Consider the following 20605-nt stretch of genomic DNA (forward strand, 5'->3'; position numbering starts at 1 on the left):
TGTTCTCCTAAAAGAAATATTGAACAAAGTACTCGGATCTGAGACTACGTGTGCTCCATCCCAATTGGCAGGATTACCCTAAGATACTCAGAAGTTAAGTTCTGCTGTCTTATATCACTGCACTCAGCAATAGAGATGTCCCTGAAAAGCTAAAGTGTACTGGGGAAGAGATATAAGTGGGTATAGTCATGAAAGGATAAGTTTCCAGCTAAGGTGCCAGGTTAAACACAAAGGTGTTGTTATGTACAGGGAGGTGAAGAGTTGTGTCATGGGAGACTCTACTATAGCTAACCTTGGGAACGGTCTTCAAAACTGCAGAGACACGAGGAGAGATGAGTCTGATGCTTCCTTAAGATTCTTCAACTAGGAGGAAAAGAAGAGACAAAGACAGAGAGAGAGAGAGAGAGAGAGAGAGAGAGAGAGAGAGAGAGAGAGAGAGAGAGGATGTAGTGCCTAGCATGATAGTCCATGCCAGTAGCCCTGCACTAAGGAGGCAGAAGAAGGGGATAATGAGTTTGAAGCTAGCCTGGCCTACATAGTAAAACCCTGTTTCAAAACAACCAACGTGGATGGGGGCAGCAGAGGAAGAGGAAGAAACTAAGCAAGATGTAACTTATCCACTGTGCGTGAGGAGTATATTTTCATGTGCATAGGCACAAATATGTGGGTGCGTGTACGGAGGCCAGAGGCCAACCTCAGCTACCCCTCAGGAACCACCCTCCTTGTGTTTGAGACAGAGTCTCTCATTGGCCCGGAGCTCACCAAATAGGCAAAGTTGGCTGGCCAGTGAGCTCCAAGGGTCCATCTGTCTCTGTCCGCCCCGATGCTGGGATAGCAAGTGCACCTCCCCTCACCTTCCCCACCCCTTAAACTATGGCTTCTCTGGAGACTCCACAACTTTACCAACTAAGCGGTCTCCCCAGCCTCTGCCACAGTCATCCTCCACTCTTGGTGATGAGTCTTTACCATTTCATTCTTGCTCTTTTTATGGATGGCTCAAATTTTCAAAGAGGGAGGGGTCTAATAGAGATGCCTTAACAGTAGGTCCATCCCTTCTTTGTAGAGCATTTCCCGGGGGCTTTGAGAGTCGTAGTTTAAATAGCTGTTTAGTCCCTCCTCTTAGAACCTTGCCTTCCCTACTCATTCTCCAGGGGCAGTTTATTGAGCTCTGTAAGACCATGTACAACATGTTCAGTGAAGACCCCAATGAGCAGGAGCTGTACCATGCCACAGCTGCGGTGACCAGCCTCCTGCTGGAGATCGGAGAGGTTGGCAAGTTCTTCATTACTCAGCCGGCAAAGGAAGATGCAGTTCCTGGACCACCCTGCGGCCAGGCCATCCCAGGCATGCTCTTCCCTAAGAAGGGGTCCAGCCAGTCCTATGTGGTGGAGTCCACAGAGCCACTCACAGCTAGCCTGGCAGTGGACAGTGAGGAGCACTCCCTGGGAGGGCAGATGGAGGACATTAAACTGGAGGACTCCTCACCCAGGGACAACGGGGCCTGCTCCTCCATGTTGATCTCCGATGATGACACCAAGGATGACAGCTCCATGTCATCCTACTCGGTGCTGAGCGCCGGCTCCCACGAGGAGGACAAACTGCACTGTGAGGACATTGGAGAGGACACAGTCCTGGTGCGTAGCAGTCAGGGTAGAGCCACCCTGCCCAGGAGCAGCAGCCTGGACCGGGACTGGGCCATCACCTTTGAGCAGTTCCTGGCCTCGCTCTTGACGGAGCCCGCTCTCGTGAGGTACTTTGACAAGCCAGTGTGCATGATGGCCAGGGTCACCAGTGCGAAGAACATCCGTATGATGGGCAAGCCCCTCACCTCAGCCAGTGACTATGAAATCTCTGCCCTGTCGGGCTGATGAGGGGAGGGAAGCCAAGGAGTTTTTTTATGTTCGTCTGTGTTGGGGGTTGGGGGGAAGGGCTCTTTCCTTTTAAATTAACTATTTATTAGTACCTGGCTTAAAAAGCCTAGTGTTTTCATAATGTAATACAATGAAAAAATGGTGAGAAATAGATAACCCAAAGTAAGGCACTAACAGTCTGCCTACGAGGCATGGCTACCAGAACCTACTTTATTCATTGATTTCCCCCCAGAGACCAAACTGTCAGTGAAATGTGTATTATAACTTAGTTCTCTTGCTGTATCCATAGTAAGAAAATATCTCTGTTCAATGCTAATAAAGACAGCCGTGCTCTGAGGTAAAATTAGACCTAGAAGGAAAATGGAGACTAGACTGTTTGTAGAAGGAAGGGGCATTGTGAGCTGGGGTAAAATCTCGAAGTACTTTAGTGAGACTTCAAAATATTTTTTAAGATTTGAAATATATTTCGTAAAAATCCTCTATCCAAAAGTCATATTCTACACTGGCCCCCTCAAGGGGACACATTTGGGTTTCAGGTAGTTACAAAAATATAAATGAATTTGCGTGATGCTAGAGTGGCATATTTGATCAGAATGGACATTTACAACTTACTCTGATTATTTATGTCAGCTGTCCGGGGGGTGGGGGTGGGGGGGATGTGATCCATCTGAGAACCCGAATGTGAGTGCAAAGAGGTCCCAGGACACAGGATCCAGCCTTTTGTTTCAGTTTTTGTTTTCGAAGGACTAGAAGTCCTGGTGCCTCTCGTGCGGGGTTTTTAGATTCTTGTTACTCATTGAAAATACAGCAAAATAATAATAAAATTAAAACAATGATTTTTACCACTTCCATACTTTCTGTAGAGACAAGAAATTATATCATGTCGCTATAGAGGTTACGTTTGCAGGGAGGGGATTCTGCAGGAAGACGTAACTAGACGTGTAAAACAGAGCCTGTCACTTTATTTAACAGAATGGAATGTTCTGGCTCCTGGTGGGGTGTGGCCATCAAAGCTGGCATGTCTGCACTTTGAATCCTTATTTCCGTTTACTGCTGTTAGCTTTTGCTGGTTGCAGCCACTGGGAGACCTTCCGCTGGGGCTCTCGGCCACACAACCACGTTCCTGTTCACAGTACCTCTGCCTGTTCTGAGGTTGCTTTCCAACGTTCCCTTTGTTTATTACATACCGTGTCCTTTCTTTAGCTGTCCCAGATGTAATTTTTTTTAAATTTTATTTGCAGAATGATTTTTAAACTGTCAAATGAAGGAGTTATGAACCTCGGCTAGGATAAATGTGAACAAATAAAATACTTCAGATATGGCTCGATGTCCTTGTACTTGAGTTTCTGCCTGCTTGAGTTTCTGCCTGAGACCATATGTTGTTCCTTTGACAATTTTGTAGGGAATCTATCAGCAGACGACCATTTCGAGTAAGTAAAATTTTATGAGAAAATATTTTGAGATAAGAAAATGTGTAGAGCCAAGAAATTTTTTTTTTTTTTGGTGTTTTTGAGACAGGGTTTCTCTGTGTAGTCCTGGCTGTCCTGGAACTCACTTTGTAGACCAGGCTGACCTCAAACTCAGAAATCCGCCTGCCTCTGCCTCCCGAGTGCTGGGATTAAAGGCGTGCGCCACCACGCCCAGCTCAAGAAATATTTCTTAAAAATAGAAGTACAGTGCTGCATTCCAAAAATATTTGAAATAAAAAAGATAGTTTATGTTAGGGTTTCCATTACTGTGAAGAGACACCATGACCACGGCAACTCTTACAAAGGCAAACATTTAGTTTGGATTGGGTTACAGTCTCAGAGGTTTAGCCAAATATTATCATGGCAGAAAGCATGGCAGCATGCAAGCAGACATGGTGTTGAAGATGGAGCTGAGAGCTCTACATCTTAATCTTCAGGGAGCAAGGAGAAATTGTGTACCACACTAGTCATAGTTTGAGCATCTCCGACCTCTAAGCCCGCCTCCACAGTGACACACTTACTCTTACCGAGGACACACCTCCTAATAGTGCTACTCCCTGTGGGCCAATCATTCAAACACAAAAGGGGGCCATTCCTATTCAAACCACCACATAACGGTTAGCAGTTATCTCATTTTAAAGGCTTGGGGCTAGAGAGACGGTTCAGCAGTTAAGAGTGTCCACGTACGTCACTTTCAGAGGACCAAAGTTCTGTTCCCAGCACCCATGACAGGCAGCTTGAAATGGCCTGTAAGACACCTCAGGAATGCTGAGAGCAGGAGAGAGTCTTTCCCCGGGACAGAGCACACAAATCGGTTCTCCAATACCAAGTGGTCCGCTCTGAAAACACACACACACACACACACACACACACACACACACACACACACACACACACACACACACGTAACATTATATAGACTGAATAAGTTGTACTTGCATATTGTGTACGAAGGTGTGTGTGTGTGTGTGTGTGTGTGTAACAACAATTAATGAAATAAGAGGCCATGAGGGAGCATTGGGGGGAGGGAACGAAAGGAGGAAAGATGTATATAATTATAACTTCTAAAATAATTGTTTAAATGGCCTGTAGCTCTGGCTCCAAGGGGATCCAAGTCCTCTGACTTCTTTGAGCACCTGCACTCATGTCACAACTTAAAAAAACCAAAAGTTTAAAATGCCTGTTTTTATATATGTCAAAACATCAGAAGTCCCTGTCTGATCCTCATCTGTGCACTACAGTGCTCCTTGACATGGATTTAATTGAGTCATTCGGAGTCAGTATTTGACTTAACTCTAAAGTCCTTGCTCCATTGTGCCACGCTTTCCCACCTGTAAAGATCATTTAAATATACCTCAAGAAAGAACCTCAGATCTGACCCCACTTGACCAGCACAGCCGAGGGATGGGGGAAGGGACTCGAGCTGAAGCAGGGTTGCGGGGCACTGCAGGCCCTCATCTCCTGACTGAATAACTCTGCTGTGAAGGAGAACGGGGACTGAAGCAGGGTAGCGGGGCACTGCAGGTCCTCACTGGACAACTCAGCTGTGACACTGCATTTCTATCTTCAGGCACAGCATAGCGCTCTCCCTCCCAGCAACAGCGTGCTACAGTGTGGTGATTAGCAGTCGGTTTTCCCGTAAAGCTGCCTGTGCAGGAGCCCCCAGCCCTGGAGTTATTTCTGTCTTCCCTCTGTGTCAGAACAACTACCTCAGAGATAGATCCCTTTCCCTGTTTGCCTCCAGATGGTTTGCTCGTTTCAGAGAGCCACTGCCGGGGTCTCTGTGACCTTAACAGGAAGCAGGAAGGCAGTTCGACTCAACACGACTCAGCAACAGGTGTTGGTTCAAACTTCAGAAGTCTGACTCGGACTCTTAGGCAGTTTCTCTTAGGCAATATTTAATCACAGCATCATTAGGTGAAAATGGTTCTGGTGTTGACTGACTCAATTGCACATGCATAACAAGTATACATAGATCTGCTTGAGGAACAAACTAAGCTAACTGTTAAGCTGACTACATTGAAACTCTTTTTTTTTTCCATTTTTTATTAGGTATTTAACTCATTTACATTTCCAATGCTATACCAAAAGTCCCCCATATCCACCCACCCCCACTCCCCTGCCCACCCACTCCCCCTTTTTGGCCCTGGTGTTCCCCTGTACTGGGGCATATAAAGTTTGCAAGTCCAATGGGCCTCTCTTTCCAGTGATGGCCGACTAGGCCATCTTTGAAACTCTTGTTAGGTCGGTAGAGGTTAGGTGCTGTGGACTAAAACAAGCTTACAACAAGCGTCTCTGGGAAAATCTGACCTCACAGCCCAAATGTCACCAGGCTAGAAAACAAGTCCACACCAGCCTTCTGGGCACATAACAGGTATTGTGCTCCTTCTCTTGAAAGAGCAACCCCGTATGCATAGCATTCCAGGTTCTCCTAATGTTTATCTGTGAGCACAGAGACCCCCGTGCCTCCTACAGACTTGTGTTCCTCCACCTGCCTTACAGTGATGGTGCCATGTGATCTGCCCAGTCTCCCCTCCTGGGACTTGCCCAGAGCCCACTGTGATGTTTATGACTCCATCTGCAGTCCACTGACATCCATGTCTCTCAGCCCATGCCTCCTTCCTAAAACTGTTCTCTTCTCAATGTGCAGCAGAGGTGTTGGGTGTTCCAGTCACTCTTGGCACCTGTGATAATACCAAAATAGACAAAGTATCTCCTCTCCTTGCCTGGATTTTACCACATGCACCCTCAAAGCTACCACTGTTTTCTTCCCACATTTCTCCCAGTTACTTCTTAGCTTAATTAATAATGTCAATATCCGTTTGGCACCTGAAGCCAGGTACTGTTCTTAATACCTCCTGATTGTGTGTGGCCCACTGTGGTGCTTAGTTTCATCAGCTTGGGTCCACCTAGAATCACCTGGGAAGGGAGTGTCAGCGAGGGACTGTCTAGATCAGTTTGACCTGGAGGTTTGTCTTGACTATCTTAATTAATGTGAGAAGACGCTGCCCACTGTGAGTGGCGCCATTCCCTGGGTTGGGTTCTGGCCCGTGTAAGAGTGGAGAAGGTGAGCCGACTAGCAAGCATGCATGCATGCATTTCTCTCTACTCCTGACTGTGCATGTGATGTGACTAGCCATGTCACCTTCCAACCTTGATTTTCCCATAAAGCTGAGACAAATCCCTTTCCCACTAAGTTGGTTTTGTCAGGATATTTTATGAAAGCAACAGAAATGAAACTAGGATACCCACGTCTGGCCACCGAGCCCAGTTGCCATAGTGCCAGCTACCCCACTGAACTCGGCCTTGTAGCCACTGATTGGCCCAAGCAGTAACAGTACACCCATCACACTTACGATGTCCCCTTTACTCCCACTTGTATGTCAAACTTTATAAGTCAAGCTTCCAGCCTTATCCTATATTTTTATGTTTGTATATGCATGTGGGTACGTGTGTGTGTGTGTGCATATAATGTGTATGTTTGAGTGTGGGTGCGTAGGCGCCATGGAGACCATATGAAAGTTGGAGGGAAACTTTCAGGTGTGAACTCTCTCCCCACATCATGGGTTTCAGGGATCATATCCAGGTTGCCAGGCTTGTGCAGAAAATGTCTTTGTGCAATGAACTGTCTACTTCAAAAGCTGGATTTATTTTATTTCTAGTCAACATATAAAGTAACAGGTTTTCTTATGTCATTTTCATATGTAAGATTTGTTGGCTCATCCCTTCTCTTCCTTGGCTGCCCGCTCCTCCCCCTAGCTTGTAAGCTTCCACCCCAGCATTTCCCTTGAATTTTTATATCATATGTGTTGTACTACACTGTAGTGGGTTGGTCTGATGCTGCTTGTATTTAAATGCTAGATTCTGTAATCCAAGATCTGGTTGCTCCAAGACAAACAGATCCTCGTGTATACCAGCTTTTGTTGTGTAAACCTTGCCCTCCCAAGTTATCCGTGATTGGTTAATAAACATGCCTACAGCCTGGGCTGGGAAGAAGACAGTCAGTAGAGCAAAGGTTCTTGGCCTTGGCGTTGGAGGCAGGGACCAGGAGGAAGGAGAAGAGAGGAGACCAGAAGAGGAGGCTGACGTGAGAGGAGATGGACCATGAGCATGTGGCCAGGAGAAACAACGAGTAATAAGAGACACATGGCTGGAATATAAGTTAAAATGGCCCACAACCTAACCCAGTACACCTCACTCCTCACCCTCCCTCTCTTAGTCCTTTTCCCTCCCTGTCATGGTTCCTAGCTAGTCTCTGGCCTCCATAAAGAATTGTCGCCACATAAATACACATGTGTATAATTAGAACCTAAGCTCCAAATGAAATGTTCCTGAGTTTGAGCTACCTAATTTAGTATTTTTCAGTTCTATCCACCTTACTGCAAATTACATAATTTCATTTTTCATTACACTGAACAAAATTCCATTGTGTACATCTAACACATTTTTTATTATCCATTCACCTATTGAACATCTATACCAACTTTATTACCATAAACCAGTGGTTCTCAACCTGTGGGTCCCAACTCCTTTGGGAGTCAAATGACCCTTTCATAGAAGTTGCCTAAGATCATGGGAAAACACGGAGATTTACATTAGGATTCATAACAGTGGCAAAATTACAGTTATGAAGTAGCAGTGAAAATAATTTTATGTTTTGGGATCACCACAACACAAGGAACAGCATTAGGAAGGTTGAGCAGCCTTGCATTGTACAACAGGAAAAGTCCTGCTGCTTTTTACTTTAAAAACCAAGACATCTCCATGAGCTGTGAATCCAGGGGCTTCTCACCATGGTGCCTCTTCGTATAGCTTTGCACAATTTTGATATTCAACCCTTATGCTCCAATGAATGCCCCCCTCCACACGCACACACAAAAGGTAACTCCGTTTTGACTGTGCAGCATGCAACCAACAATGACTTTGAACTTTCGATATTCCCGCCTTTACCTCCCCAGTGTCATGAATGTATGTGCCAGGCAAGCACTCTGTCACCTGAACTACATCCTCTTGAGTCTGTCACAGGGAAGACCCAACCAGGGACCTCCAGTTCTGTCCTTTCTGCTGTGTCCCACGCAAGCTCATAACACCTACTCTACTCTCCCAGGAGGGGTGACATTGAGTTAAAGGAAGTTCCCTGGGACTAACGAAGCCTGCATTTAATACACCCTAGCTGAAGTTTTACTTCTCTGGTCAAAATTAACTGGAGTGCCGCACCCCTTCATGCTGCAGACAACTGGGGCAGAAGAGGAGGCAGAGCTTTGAGTAAGAGTGATGGGAATATTACCAGGAGGAGCCTGAGCAGGTCCTGCTCCAGGCAGGACTCCATAGGCACCACAAGCCTCTTCTGTGGTTTTGTTTTAGTTCCGGAATGTCTCTAACAACCCAGGTTACCTGCCATCAAATACTTCCACAGGATTTTAGTTCTGTTTACCGTGTAGCTTCCTCTCAGGCTATGACTCTAAGCTGCTAACCCTCCTCCCAGGACCCTGCCAAAGCCACATCTCTGCCAGAATAAACCATATTAGTCACCAAGCCTTCCTCCGCAGCCAACAGCAACCCTCTCCCATCAGTGTGCTGGCCAGGACTCAGTCAGACAATTCCCTGGTGGCCTCCCTGACCACCACCAGCTCACTGAGAAGCACGGTGTTAGGCTGTGGCAAAATTTCCTCTACACATTCTGCAATCGTGCACAAAAGCATAACCCAGGACGGCCAACCTTTGCCCTTTGAGGGAACTCAAAGCTCACTCCGAGCATTGCACTTGAGGACCCACTCGGCTGCCTCTGCAAAGGAGCGCAGCAGCCACCTTCTCAGAAACTGAGTGGAGAGCCTAGTAGACAGCGCTGTTGGCAAAGCACTTGCTCAGCAGGTATGGGGACCTGAGTTTGCATCCCCAGATCCCACGTAAAAAAAAAAGAAAGAAAAAGGAAGGAAGGAAGGGAGGGAGGGAGGGAGGGAGGGAGGGAGGGAGGGAGGGAGGGAGGAAGGAAGGAAGGAAGGAAGGAAGGAAGGAAGGAAGGAAGGAAGGAAGGAAGGAAGGAAGGAAGGAAGGAAGGGGAAGGAAGGAAGAGGAAGGAAGGAAGGAAGGAAGGAAGGAAGGAAGGAAGGAAGGAAGGAAGGAGGAAGAGAAAGGAAGGAAGGAAGGAAGGAAGGAAGAAAGGAAGGAAGGAAGAAAGGAGGGAGGGAGGGAGGGCAGAAAGAAAGAAAGAAAGAAAGAAAGAAAGAAAGAAAGAAAGAAAGAAAGAAAGAAAGAAAGAAAGAAAGAAAGGAAGGAAGGAAGGAAGGAAGGAAGGAAGGAAGGAAGGAAGGAAGGAAGGAAGGAAGGAAGGAAGGAAGGAAAGAAAGGAAGAAAGAAAGAAAACTGGGTGAAGGCTTTTAATGCCAGTGCTGAGCAGAGAGAGACAGACAGATCCCTGGGGCCCATTGGTCAGCCAGTCTAGCCAGTTATTGGCCAGTGAGTGACCCTGTCTTTAAAAAAAAGCTAAAATAGGTGAATGGCTTCTGAGAAAAGACACCAAGGTTGTCTTTTGGCCTCCACACTCAAGCACATGTATTACAAATGTATTCGCATACATCTGTGCACCTGCACATACAGAAATATGCACAAACACACACACACACACACACACACACACACACACACACACACACACACCGACTAAATGAAATGGAAGGAAATGCCTAAAGGATCTGAATTAAATGAACAAAGCCATAGAATGATGATGATTCAAGAGCGTGGCTCTGAACACAGAGCAGCCTGAATCTTCAAAGAAGGGACATCGAGTAGGCCTTCCACCGAAAGCTCACAGGTGACACCACCAGCAGACAAAATGATGTCATCCCAAAGTATAGAGACAACCTAGATGAGAGCAAACAAAGGTGAGCTCAGAGCAGGACAGTGAAGTTGCGTGTCAGCAACATTGGGACGCCAGTGCTCTTCCACGGTGTGTGTGTGTGTGTGTGTGTGTGTGTGTGTGTGTGTGTGTGTGTGTGTACCTATGTGGATGTATGTGCATTTGTGTGCACATGCACATGCAGGCCATCAGTCAACCTTAGGTGCTTTCCCCTAGAAGCCACCTCCCTGAGTTTTGCGACTGGGTCTTTTATTAGCTTGGCACTCCCTGAGTAGGCTAAGCTGCCCAGGCAATGGACCCTAGGATTCAACCTGTGTCTGCCACTCCGAATTGGTATGGCACGCATGTGACACCACACCCTCTTATCAAATGGGTGCTAGGGACTAAAGGTGGGTCCTTATGCTGTACAGCCAGCACTTCAGCAACTGAGCTTCCCAAATGACATCTTTAATGGTGACATTCCCAAGGCACTGAGGGGGTAAGGCACAGTGTTAGCTGAGCCAGGTATCAGTAGAAAATGTCGCTTACACATGGTCCTCCCTCCGTGATTACAAAGAAAGCACACACCCGGAAGTGAAAAGAGTCCATGGCCCTGACAGCTGGGAGGAAAGGAAGTGGGATGTGCACCAGGAAGTCACCAGTGTGTGGAGTTTTGGAACCCCTCTGATGGGCAAAACATTGTTTTCCACAGAAACCCTGCCCTGGCCTAATTGACTCTTGTCTGTCTTTTTCTTTCCTTCTTCCCTGGTAGCAGCTTCCATTGAGATAGATGTGAGTGGAAAAGCCAGCCCAAGGTCTAAGCGAGCACTGGGGTCCTGTGAGACAAGAAGGAAATTCCGGGAATGATTTCATGAGACCAAGCCACAGGCAGGCCCTGTCACCTTTTTTTTTCATTCTTCCTGTTTCCCCAAATATTCATTTACATGGTAACCCAAAATTCCAGCCACCAGAGAGCTAGTTGGACTCAGTGCTGTCCTAAGGTGTGGCCCATGGGTGTCCTGTGTCGCTGGGCCTGTGTTGTGTATCCCCTCATACTACCTATACTCATACCTATTCCTGGTATGAGGAAAGAGGACAGAATGATCAAGAGAGCTGTGATAGCTTCTATTCAGACTTCACTCTGGTACCCAGGGGACCACCATTGCCTACCCACACCACTCTGGGTCTCGTTAGAGATATCCAGTCTTCCTCTCACGCCCCCGAGAGCAGAGCCATGAATAAAAGACACAGCATTCTATATGTAGACAGAAGACTTCACAAGAGTTACAGATACGGGGCTGGTGAGATGGCTCAGTGGGTAAGAGCACCCGACTGCTCTTCCGGAGGTCCAGAGTTCAAATCCCAGCAACCACATGGTGGCTCACAACCATCCATAATGAGATCTGACTCCCTCTTCTGGAGTGTCTGAAGACAGCTACAATGTACTTACATATAATAAATAAATAAATAAATAAATAAATAGTTACAGATACGAAGATTGCTTGTGAAGCCACTGTGTATAAACTGATGCCTCATGGCCAGGCCAATCAGTGTCAGTAAATAGAGAATGACAGCAGACTTCAGATAAAAAGGTAGTCTTGAGGACCTCCATGTAGTCTCCCCACATCCAAAAATGCTTGGTTTAACTCTGCTTGAGTTAACACTCTTTCTTCAATTAGAGACAGCAACTAAGAATTGGGCCTCATGGTGCAAACTCAGATCAGGGCCATCCTCGGTTACCTAGCAAATTCAAGAGCAGTTCAAGATACATCCTGTCCTGTTTTAAAAGAAACAAAGATGAGAGAGATCCAAAAATGCCTAACTCCTTATATGAAGGGGTTCTTTAAGGCCACCCTCCACTCAGAACAGCACACGTGTCGGGATCAAGCTGGGAAGAATGTGGTCCTGAACTAAGGCTTTGGATCATGAGATGTGTGGTCGGCGGCTCTAACCAGTTCAGGGGGTCACACCCTGAATGGCATCACTATTCAACCAGACACAGGTCTTCATTTCTAAATCCAGGCTTGCATATCTCACCCATAAGGCCTGGGAGAGAACATGGCACAGGTGCAAGGGCTATCAGCCCTGCTCAGAAGAGACACCTTCTTCTCTAGACAGAGGACAACCTACAGAGAGTAGAGGGCTCTAAAGATGACAGTGCTGTGCTGGAGATGTGAGCTTGCATTTCTAGAAGACAATGCATCCTTTCTGGGATGCCCGGGTGTATTCCATACTTTCGTATTTGCTGTGATACAACACCCAACAAGGACCACTGCAAGAAGGAAGGGTTCACTCTGGTTCATAGTTCAAGGGTACAGTCCATCATAGTAGGGCAGACACAGGGGTAGGAGCATGAGAAGGCTGGTAGCATGGTATCTGCAGTCAGGAAGCAGAGAGAAGCAAATACAGGGGCTCAGCTCCTGTTATCTTTATTCTCAGTCCGAGCCCCCGTCCCACAGATGGGCTTAGCTTGCCAGTTAAGCTGTTTCAGAATGGCCTCGTGACTCACAGAGGTGTGTTTCTGTGGTAATTCTCAATTCTATAGAGCTGGCTGTCAAGTTTTACCTTCACAACTTGAGCACTCAACTTCGTCGTCAATTTATCTTCTCATCCCAGTCTGTTTTTGGCTCTGTGGGGCTTGCTCTCTCTCCAATTGTGGTTTTTTACTGGTGATCCTCACTGTTTTGCCTGGAAGAGCAACCTTGGGCAATTGCAAAGGGTTGGTAGACACCTCAGGTTCCCCTAAATTGTATCTTACTTTGGCAAGATTCTATTATCAGGAGGGTGAAATCTCAGTGATTGTCACACAGGCATGGTGGCCCAAGACATATATATTTACACAATAATGTCTTTATGTTTCAAGCTGTGTTGGGCATTATTCAATCCAAATTAATAATTTTATTTTCAGGGGACTTGAGACTCTTATTTAAGCCTGCTCAGTTTTATAGAATAAAGGTGAAACTGAGAATTTATTTGTACTTTGAACTCCATCCAGTGTCCAGGGTTTCAGAGCACTTTTCTATACAACCTTGACAGGAGACACCATCTGCCAGCCCTTCCACTTAGATGTGTATGTATCCTGAGTGTATTCCTAGCACACTTGACACAGTGAATGGGAGAGGGAAATCCTGTCTGGATTGCATGCTGCCCCTTCCCCAAGAAATGTAGGCATTCAGCTGATAATGGAAATACCGACTTCTCCATTGATAGTCACTATTGGGGGGGGGTGGACATCCTTTTTCTTGTTACTTGGCAGGGAAAGTGGTTCAGTTTGATTAGAAGGCACCAAAACATAAGTGTGTATATGCAAAATGCAACCCATTTGTTTTGGTAAGAGATTCTAATTGGGGCTGCCTCACAGATGGGGAAGGGGTAGGGAGTGTTCCACCTCCCCAGTTGCTTATGAACTCCCAGGACCAACAGGAGCTTCATTGTAGTGTTGTAATAACTGATAATGCATGATAATTTCTAAGGACAGACAGAGGGATGCAGGAAGGAGTTGGAAGACAACTGAGTGAGAAAGAGCACTTCCTGTGTAATCACAGAGACTTGGAAAGAAAGCCAGGCTGGGCTGCACACTCCTGTCGCCCTGTGCTTCCGGTGGGTACAGGGCCGAGAGAGGAGGGTACCTGAGTCTCAATAGTTTCCAGCAAGCTAGGTTCAGCAGGAGACCTTGTCTCAAGGACACCCAATGTCCTCCTCTAGCCCTGTGCACACTTGCACACTCGTCAACACACACACACACACACACACGCACCTGCCACACTCACACGATGTTTTTCCTAAAAGTGCAAGAAAGTCTGAAAAGTAAGCATGCCAATCTACATAATTATTGATTCTTACAACATGATATGTATAATGTATACATAATAATGCCAACTAGCCAGCTATTCGATGAGTTCCAGAGCACTGAGAGACCCTGTCTCCAAAAACCAGGTGAATGGGGCCTGAGAAATGATACTCATGTTTGTCCTTTGCCCTTACACACACATCTAAGAATGCACTCACCCCTCACATACATGGCATCTACATACACACATGTACAATACCATGCCAGTTATTACACTCTCAGAAACATCATAAACCTCAGAATAATCCCAGCAAAATATGAGCTCAAATGTCTACACCATTAATTTTAAAACATTATTAAAGGCAAGTAAGGAAAAGCTAAAGGGGACATATTACAGTCCTACATGGTGAGATTCACTATTGGAAAGATGTCTACTTTCTTTCCAATTTGATTTAAGTAGATAAAGTTCTAGTTAAATTGATCTAACTTCGATTAGACTTTTATGTTGTTTTGTTTCAGTGAGCACACAAACGAGTTCTAAAATCAGTGAGAAATCCAAAGGGCTTTCAAAAGTCAACACAGTCTTAAATGGCAAAGACATAGCACTACCAAGTATCAGACTTGGTTTTGAGGCCACAGTGGTTCGGATATGTGAAGCTTGATGGAGAAGAAGCAGAGGGCTCACAAACAGAAACATTGGATTCCTACGGAGGTCATGATGAAGAGCATTAGGGAAGGAAATTCTCAAAGGGAAAAAAATTAGAGCAGGTCAGTGTGTATGGAAACAAAGATTTTTGACCCTTTCTGCAAGGTCATCATTGGTAGTTGCGTTTTTAGCAAGTTTGAGAAATCCCAAGAGGATTTGTAAACTTAGCCACAGTTACCACACCATTTGGAGCCTGACTATCATGGCCTCCTCTTAGCCCATCCTCCCTGCAAACTCAAAAGTAGCTAGAGGAGATGGACAACCTAGGAGAGCCAGTACTCATGAAGGTCAGACACTCCCAGTGGAAAGAGTCTTGACCTAGCAAGAGCTCTACCAGATCTCTACCTAGACGTCTAGGAGAAAACACGGGCAGAGTTGAGGGGCCAGTGAGCCTAAATTCTCCATAACTGAGTTGTCCCAGACTTTGGTTCTTCAATGGCCCACTATTGGAACCTCCTTTGGCCACTGGTCATTCTTCTCTGGTCAATAGTTTCTTCTACCTCTTAGCACTTGTTTTCCATCCACAACTCTAGTGAAATAAGTTGTTGCACACCACCCTTATTACCTATAGATTACCTAGAGCAAAAACAATAGCTTCCATTTGCTGTGAGGCTGCTGTATGTTACGAGCTTCACGTATGATATAGTCTTTCTAATTCTTCATGACGGGTGTTTATTGTTACCACTGGTAAAAGAAGAGAGTAAAAGACTTGCCCAATTCTACCAGGCAAGTGAATACTGTTGGGGTGGGGGGTTGAAGGGATAGCATCCATTGTGTTGTATAAGCACAGTAGATGTGAAGCACCCACTCACACTGCATCAGCAATCAGGAAGCAGAGAAAGACAAATGCTGGACCTCAGCTTGCTTTCTCTTTCTGTCTCTGACGTTGCAGGGAAAGTATGTGTTGGTTGTAGGACCCTCCACTGCAGACTCCTGACACAGCTAATGTGGTCCTGATCTATCAGGGAGCCGTGCTCACAGGAGACTAGCTACTGGCAAGTCCCTGAGCCTCCATACTCAGTCACATATGTGGAGTCATAGACTCTGTATCACTAACTGGCCACATAAGCTCCTAGAGAATTTTGTTCATAGAGGCGGGTCTCCGGTTCATCCCAGACTGCCAAATAGGGCTGGAAATGGGCCAACAAACACAGATGTCCCAAAGAACGTTCCCAGTGTCACCTTAATTTCTCTTTGCTCCTTCCCCCACTGCCTGTCACGTTCACACTCAGAGTGCAACCCCTCACCTTTTACCAAGTCCTTTCCACCGTGCAGGACGCACCATTCGGCAGCTTCCAGTTGTCTGGGAACTTCCAGTTGAAGGGATGATGGAAGGAGAGAGACCTGGAACAGATCTGCGACCTCTAACCTGCCAAGCATGGCCTCATCTGAACAGGAACCACTGAGCACAAGGAGGCTGAAGACCGACTCTTAGCTGGAGTGTCCCCAGCTCACCTCCAAGTTGTTCCTGGTTGCTCTCAATAACGCTTTCTGAGAGCTGGGTTGGCTTCTCCTACCTAAGATCTAAATCCAAAGGTGGGCAGAACCATGCCTGGAGGATTCCAGAGTGAGAGAGATGTTAAGTGATGTTAAGTGATGTTAAGCTGAAACCTTAAGTTCAATGTTGACGTGCCCTACAGCCTACTAAGTAGTCATTAAATTTATTAGTTAAAAATGTAATTGCAGTTGGGTAGTGGTGGTGCACACCTTTAATCCCAGCTCTGAAGAGGCAGAGGCTGGGAGATCTCTTGAATTTGAAACCAGCCTGGTCTACAGAACAAGCTCCAGGACAGCCAGGGCTACAGAAAAACAAAACAAAAGAAAATAACCATTTGTTCACTCCTTTCCAGGTACATCCAGTCTTAACTGTGCTAAAATCATTGCTAGTGTTCTTTATCTGAATCCTCCTAATGTGGCTGCAGCTATGGTTATTGTCCCATTCATTTCACTGACAAGAACAGAGAAGCTTAAAAAGCCTGAAGAGATTGCCCAAGTTCTCACAGACAGACAGGGCTCAAATGTATATGCGGAGAGTTCTGACAATCAAGTCACACTCTGAATTCATATTACAGCATGTTGTCTGAAATGTGATACCAACAGCAATAGAAGAGGCATGGCCCCAAGCAGCTCTGTTCCTTCTCAGGCCACTGCCCAACACACCACGGTCATGCTTAATGGTGATCAACCCACCTATAGTGACATTCTCTGCCCTGATCCTTTCCCTCAATTCCATGTGAACGAATCTACCCTCACCCACTGGATCTGGGGACAGAAATATCTTCTTCTAGATGTTGTTTGTTTGTTTGTTTGTTTGTCTGTTTGATTGATTTCCCCCTCCATTGGCCTCAAACCCTATGAGTTTCATTTTCCTAAATTGTTTATGTCATCTTTCTGTCTTTTTCATCAAGTGCTACTGAAGAAGTTTTTAGTCATATAGGTATGTATGCCTCGGTATGTATATACCACATGTGTGAGGGTGCCCCTGGAGGCTAGACGAGGGCATTGGATGCCCTGAGGCTGGTATTGTAGATGGTTTTGAGCTAACCAACTAGGAAGCAAACCCAGAGCCTCCTCTCCAGCAGTGAGTGCTCCTCACCAGAGCCTCTCCGTGCTCCTCACCAGAGCCTCTCCATGAGCAGTGAGTGTTCCTCACCAGAGCCTCTCCACGAGCAGTGAGTGTTCCTCAACACTGCATCATCTTTCTGGCCCCACTTACTAAAGAGTTTTATAAGTGTCTTTTGTGGCCTTTGTAAATCTCTTAGAAATATAAAGAAATCAACAACAAAAATATACATTGGACATAACTTAGTGAAAGATATATTGGGAGTCCTAATAATTATTATACATCTTCAAATCATGGGAAAGTGCGATGTCACATAAACGTCTTCATCGTTCCGTGCACACTGCCAAATCATCTCAAAATCAGCATGCCAATTTATAGTGCCGTCACTAACAGTACTGATACTTTAACATGCTAAGTTTAAAGTGTGTGCTATATTAATTGTAAGATTGGTGAAGAGAGGTGTTATCAGATGGAAGCTGCACATTTCTGGATTAATGTGGTTAAATGTATCTTCTCCTGTGATTACTGTCTTTATTTCTTCTTTTAAAATATTGTCATTTGGACATCTATCTGTATAGCTACGCCCTGACACGTCCTCCTGGAGACAGATAAGAAGTTACGACGGGAGGAGCAGATGGAGGCAAAGCGCTGTGATGCTTTTGTGGTTTGAGTGCACACATTTGTTCAGTGATTCTGTGAAATGAGTGAGCAAATGGTGACCGGGTGCCCTGTAAATGGTGTTCTACATCTTAAGAGAAGAACACGGACACTAGGTAAGTGAAGCTTGCTGTCACTCCTCTACAGCGTCACAGAGGGTCAGTCACCCTTGACCACACTGAACTAGTCGTCACCTTTCCACTCTTCCTGCCAGAAGAGCAGAAATCAGACTCTCTGGGGATATCAGCCTCACCCCTACTGCTCTCTCCATTATGAGGCAAACTTTCTTTCACTTCCCAGAGGCTCTGGGGGCAGCAAGGTCAACCCTTTCCTCAGACTCTAGAACCACTCCCTGCCTTGAGTTGACATCACGGGGCCTCCTTGAGCGAGAATTTCATTCTGCCATATGCCACATTTTGGGCTCAGGAGTTCAGGAAAGCCTTTGCTGGGTAATAATTCTTTCTATTCACATCACAGAAATGACTTGATGTGTGGAGCTGAGTAGCCGAAGGGTTCAGGGTGGTCGGGACCTTGGTGAGAAACAACAGAAGCTCCTATCTGGTCCCTCTCAAGCATACCATCCTCAAGGGCATTTGATTTTTTTATGCCGTGGCCCAGGGCTCCGAGTGCCACTCCTCTTAGACCATAGCTGTGGTTCCCAGGGCTCCGAGTGCCACTCCTCTTAGACCATAGCTGTGGTTCCCAGGGCTCCGAGTGCCATTCCTCTAAGACCATAGCTTGGTTCCTCATGCTTTGTTCCTGTCTCCTTTCAATCCGGCTGTGCTCATTCCCACAGAAAGTTACCAGTTCCTTCACTACCCTACTAACCACCTCCGATACCTCTCAGCTTTGATTCTCTGATGCAAGTAGCATGACGCTTCCTATGGGATCATGATGCAAGCAGCATGATGTTTTAATGAAAACATCAATGCCATTTTCTCCTAATAATCCTAAAACGGAAAGTTGCCATCTTATAAAGAGTATTTACTTGCCAACTGCTTTGTGACAATCAAGTGGAAACATTGCCAAGACTGCGGCCATCTTCTCAAGTGTAGAGTCATTTTCTAATAATCTCTGACTCCATAGTAACCCTTTCTTAAGCTGTATTATCTGGTTAGATGTGTCATTCATGTGAGCACAGTTTACGATCTACCAAGCCCTGCACAACATATAAGATGAACTCACATGCAGAAAGGATGCTCACAGACTGCCGTTTATTATACTGTTGTTGCTGCTGCTGTTTGGGGGTTTATTCTAGCCTCGGCAGCCCTGGCTGTCCTAGAACTCACTCTGTAGACCAGGCTGGCCTCAAACTCACAAAGACCCCTTGCTGCTTTGGCCTCTGCCTCCCTGGTGCTGGGATTAAAGGTGTGTGTCACCACCACTAGGCTGCTTATTACACTTTTCATCCATAGGTCTTGCAGCTTCCTGCCCCTGCCCCTCTTTTCTCCCCGCCCCCCATTCAGTTTCCCAGCCCCCAGGCATTCTGCTCCCCTCCATATCATTGTCTTCACACACACCACTGACTGCTCATCACTGCTGTTCTGGCTCAAGTTCCAGGTGTGTATTTTATTGTGGAAGCTCCCAGGACTAGGTTCTTGCTTAGTGTGCACGCTTGCCCCTTTAAATGTGGTGTCCAGGGGTGTTGTCTCTTACATGCCCCAATCCAGGAGATGAGTCCCACCTCCTTCACTCTCCTGGGACCACGCTGAGTAGCAGAACCTGGCCAACCAGGGAGGATACAGAGAACAGGCATCGGCTCCAGCCTGCTCTCTTTCTCACCATTTCTTACGTAGTATTTTTTTTAAAGCTTTTCAAATACAAATCTTTGCTCAAAGATAGAAGTAAGAAACACCCCCCCCCCACACACACACACACCAACAAACCACCTTACAATGTCTGAACTGGCACTAGGGATAACAAGAGTTCAAATCTGGGACTATATTTGACACAATCACAAACCAAAGCTAGAGGACTTTCTCAGGGTCACGAAGCTGGTCAGATGGCTTGGTTGCATCTGCAGCCAACCAACCCTCTGTCCTTCCAGGGCTCCTGCTAAGAACTATTCAAAGGAGCAAGGGCTGGCTTATGAGCTTAGTTGATCTCGCCCAACTAAAAGTGACCACACGATGCACTCACTTTCTCGAAAAAGTTTAGGGCGTTATTAGTTTTTGCATGGATTCCCTCCCCTCCCACATCCTCATCCCCACCCCATCCAGTCACCCAAATCTGAAGGTGACATTTGAAAAGGAATGTAAAGAAAGGGACATTCAGAATTGAAAGGAGAAGAATCAGTAGCCAAGTAGATGCATGGGAAGGGGGCCCGGGACTGGGACGTTCATCCTACAGCTATTCTAGCTGTGGAACTTTTCAGCAAAATCTCGGAGGAGATCAGATCGCGCTTATTCAAGGGAACCAGCCCCTGCTCTGCGCCCTGGTCCAAGGCTGTTGAAGAGTGACAAAAGGCACCACGCTGCGGGGACGCGGGTGAAGCCCCTCTGTGTGTCCTCTGGGCATAATCAGGAACTGGTGCCAAATCAGAGGTGATGTGGCCAGGGCTTTGGGAGTGACGCGCGGCTGGGAGGCTTGCGCACCCAAGGCACGCCCCTGCCAAGTCCCACTAGCAGCTCTTTGGAGACCTGGGCCGGCTCAGCCACTTCCCCCAGTCCCTCCTCCGGCAAGGGGCTATATAGATCTCCCAGGTCAGGGCGCAG

The 20605-nt window shown here is 46.4% G+C and overlaps 1 protein-coding gene across 3 annotated transcripts in view; it reads left to right on the forward strand.

Moving 5' to 3' along the window:
- Tbc1d9 (TBC1 domain family, member 9) overlaps positions 1–3198 on the forward strand; it is a 107589-nt gene extending 104391 nt beyond the window's left edge. For all 3 annotated transcript variants that reach the window (NM_001111304.1, NM_027758.4, XM_030243771.1), the window contains one exon: positions 1152–3198. In NM_001111304.1, the coding sequence (NP_001104774.1) occupies positions 1152–1868 (717 nt within the window). In that variant the 3' untranslated portion in view covers positions 1869–3198. The remainder of the gene's footprint in view (positions 1–1151) is intronic.
- The last annotated feature ends 17407 nt before the right edge of the window (positions 3199–20605 follow it).

This window comes from Mus musculus, chromosome 8 (genome assembly GCF_000001635.26).
Source record: "Mus musculus strain C57BL/6J chromosome 8, GRCm38.p6 C57BL/6J".
Classification (NCBI taxonomy): domain Eukaryota; kingdom Metazoa; phylum Chordata; class Mammalia; order Rodentia; family Muridae; genus Mus; species Mus musculus.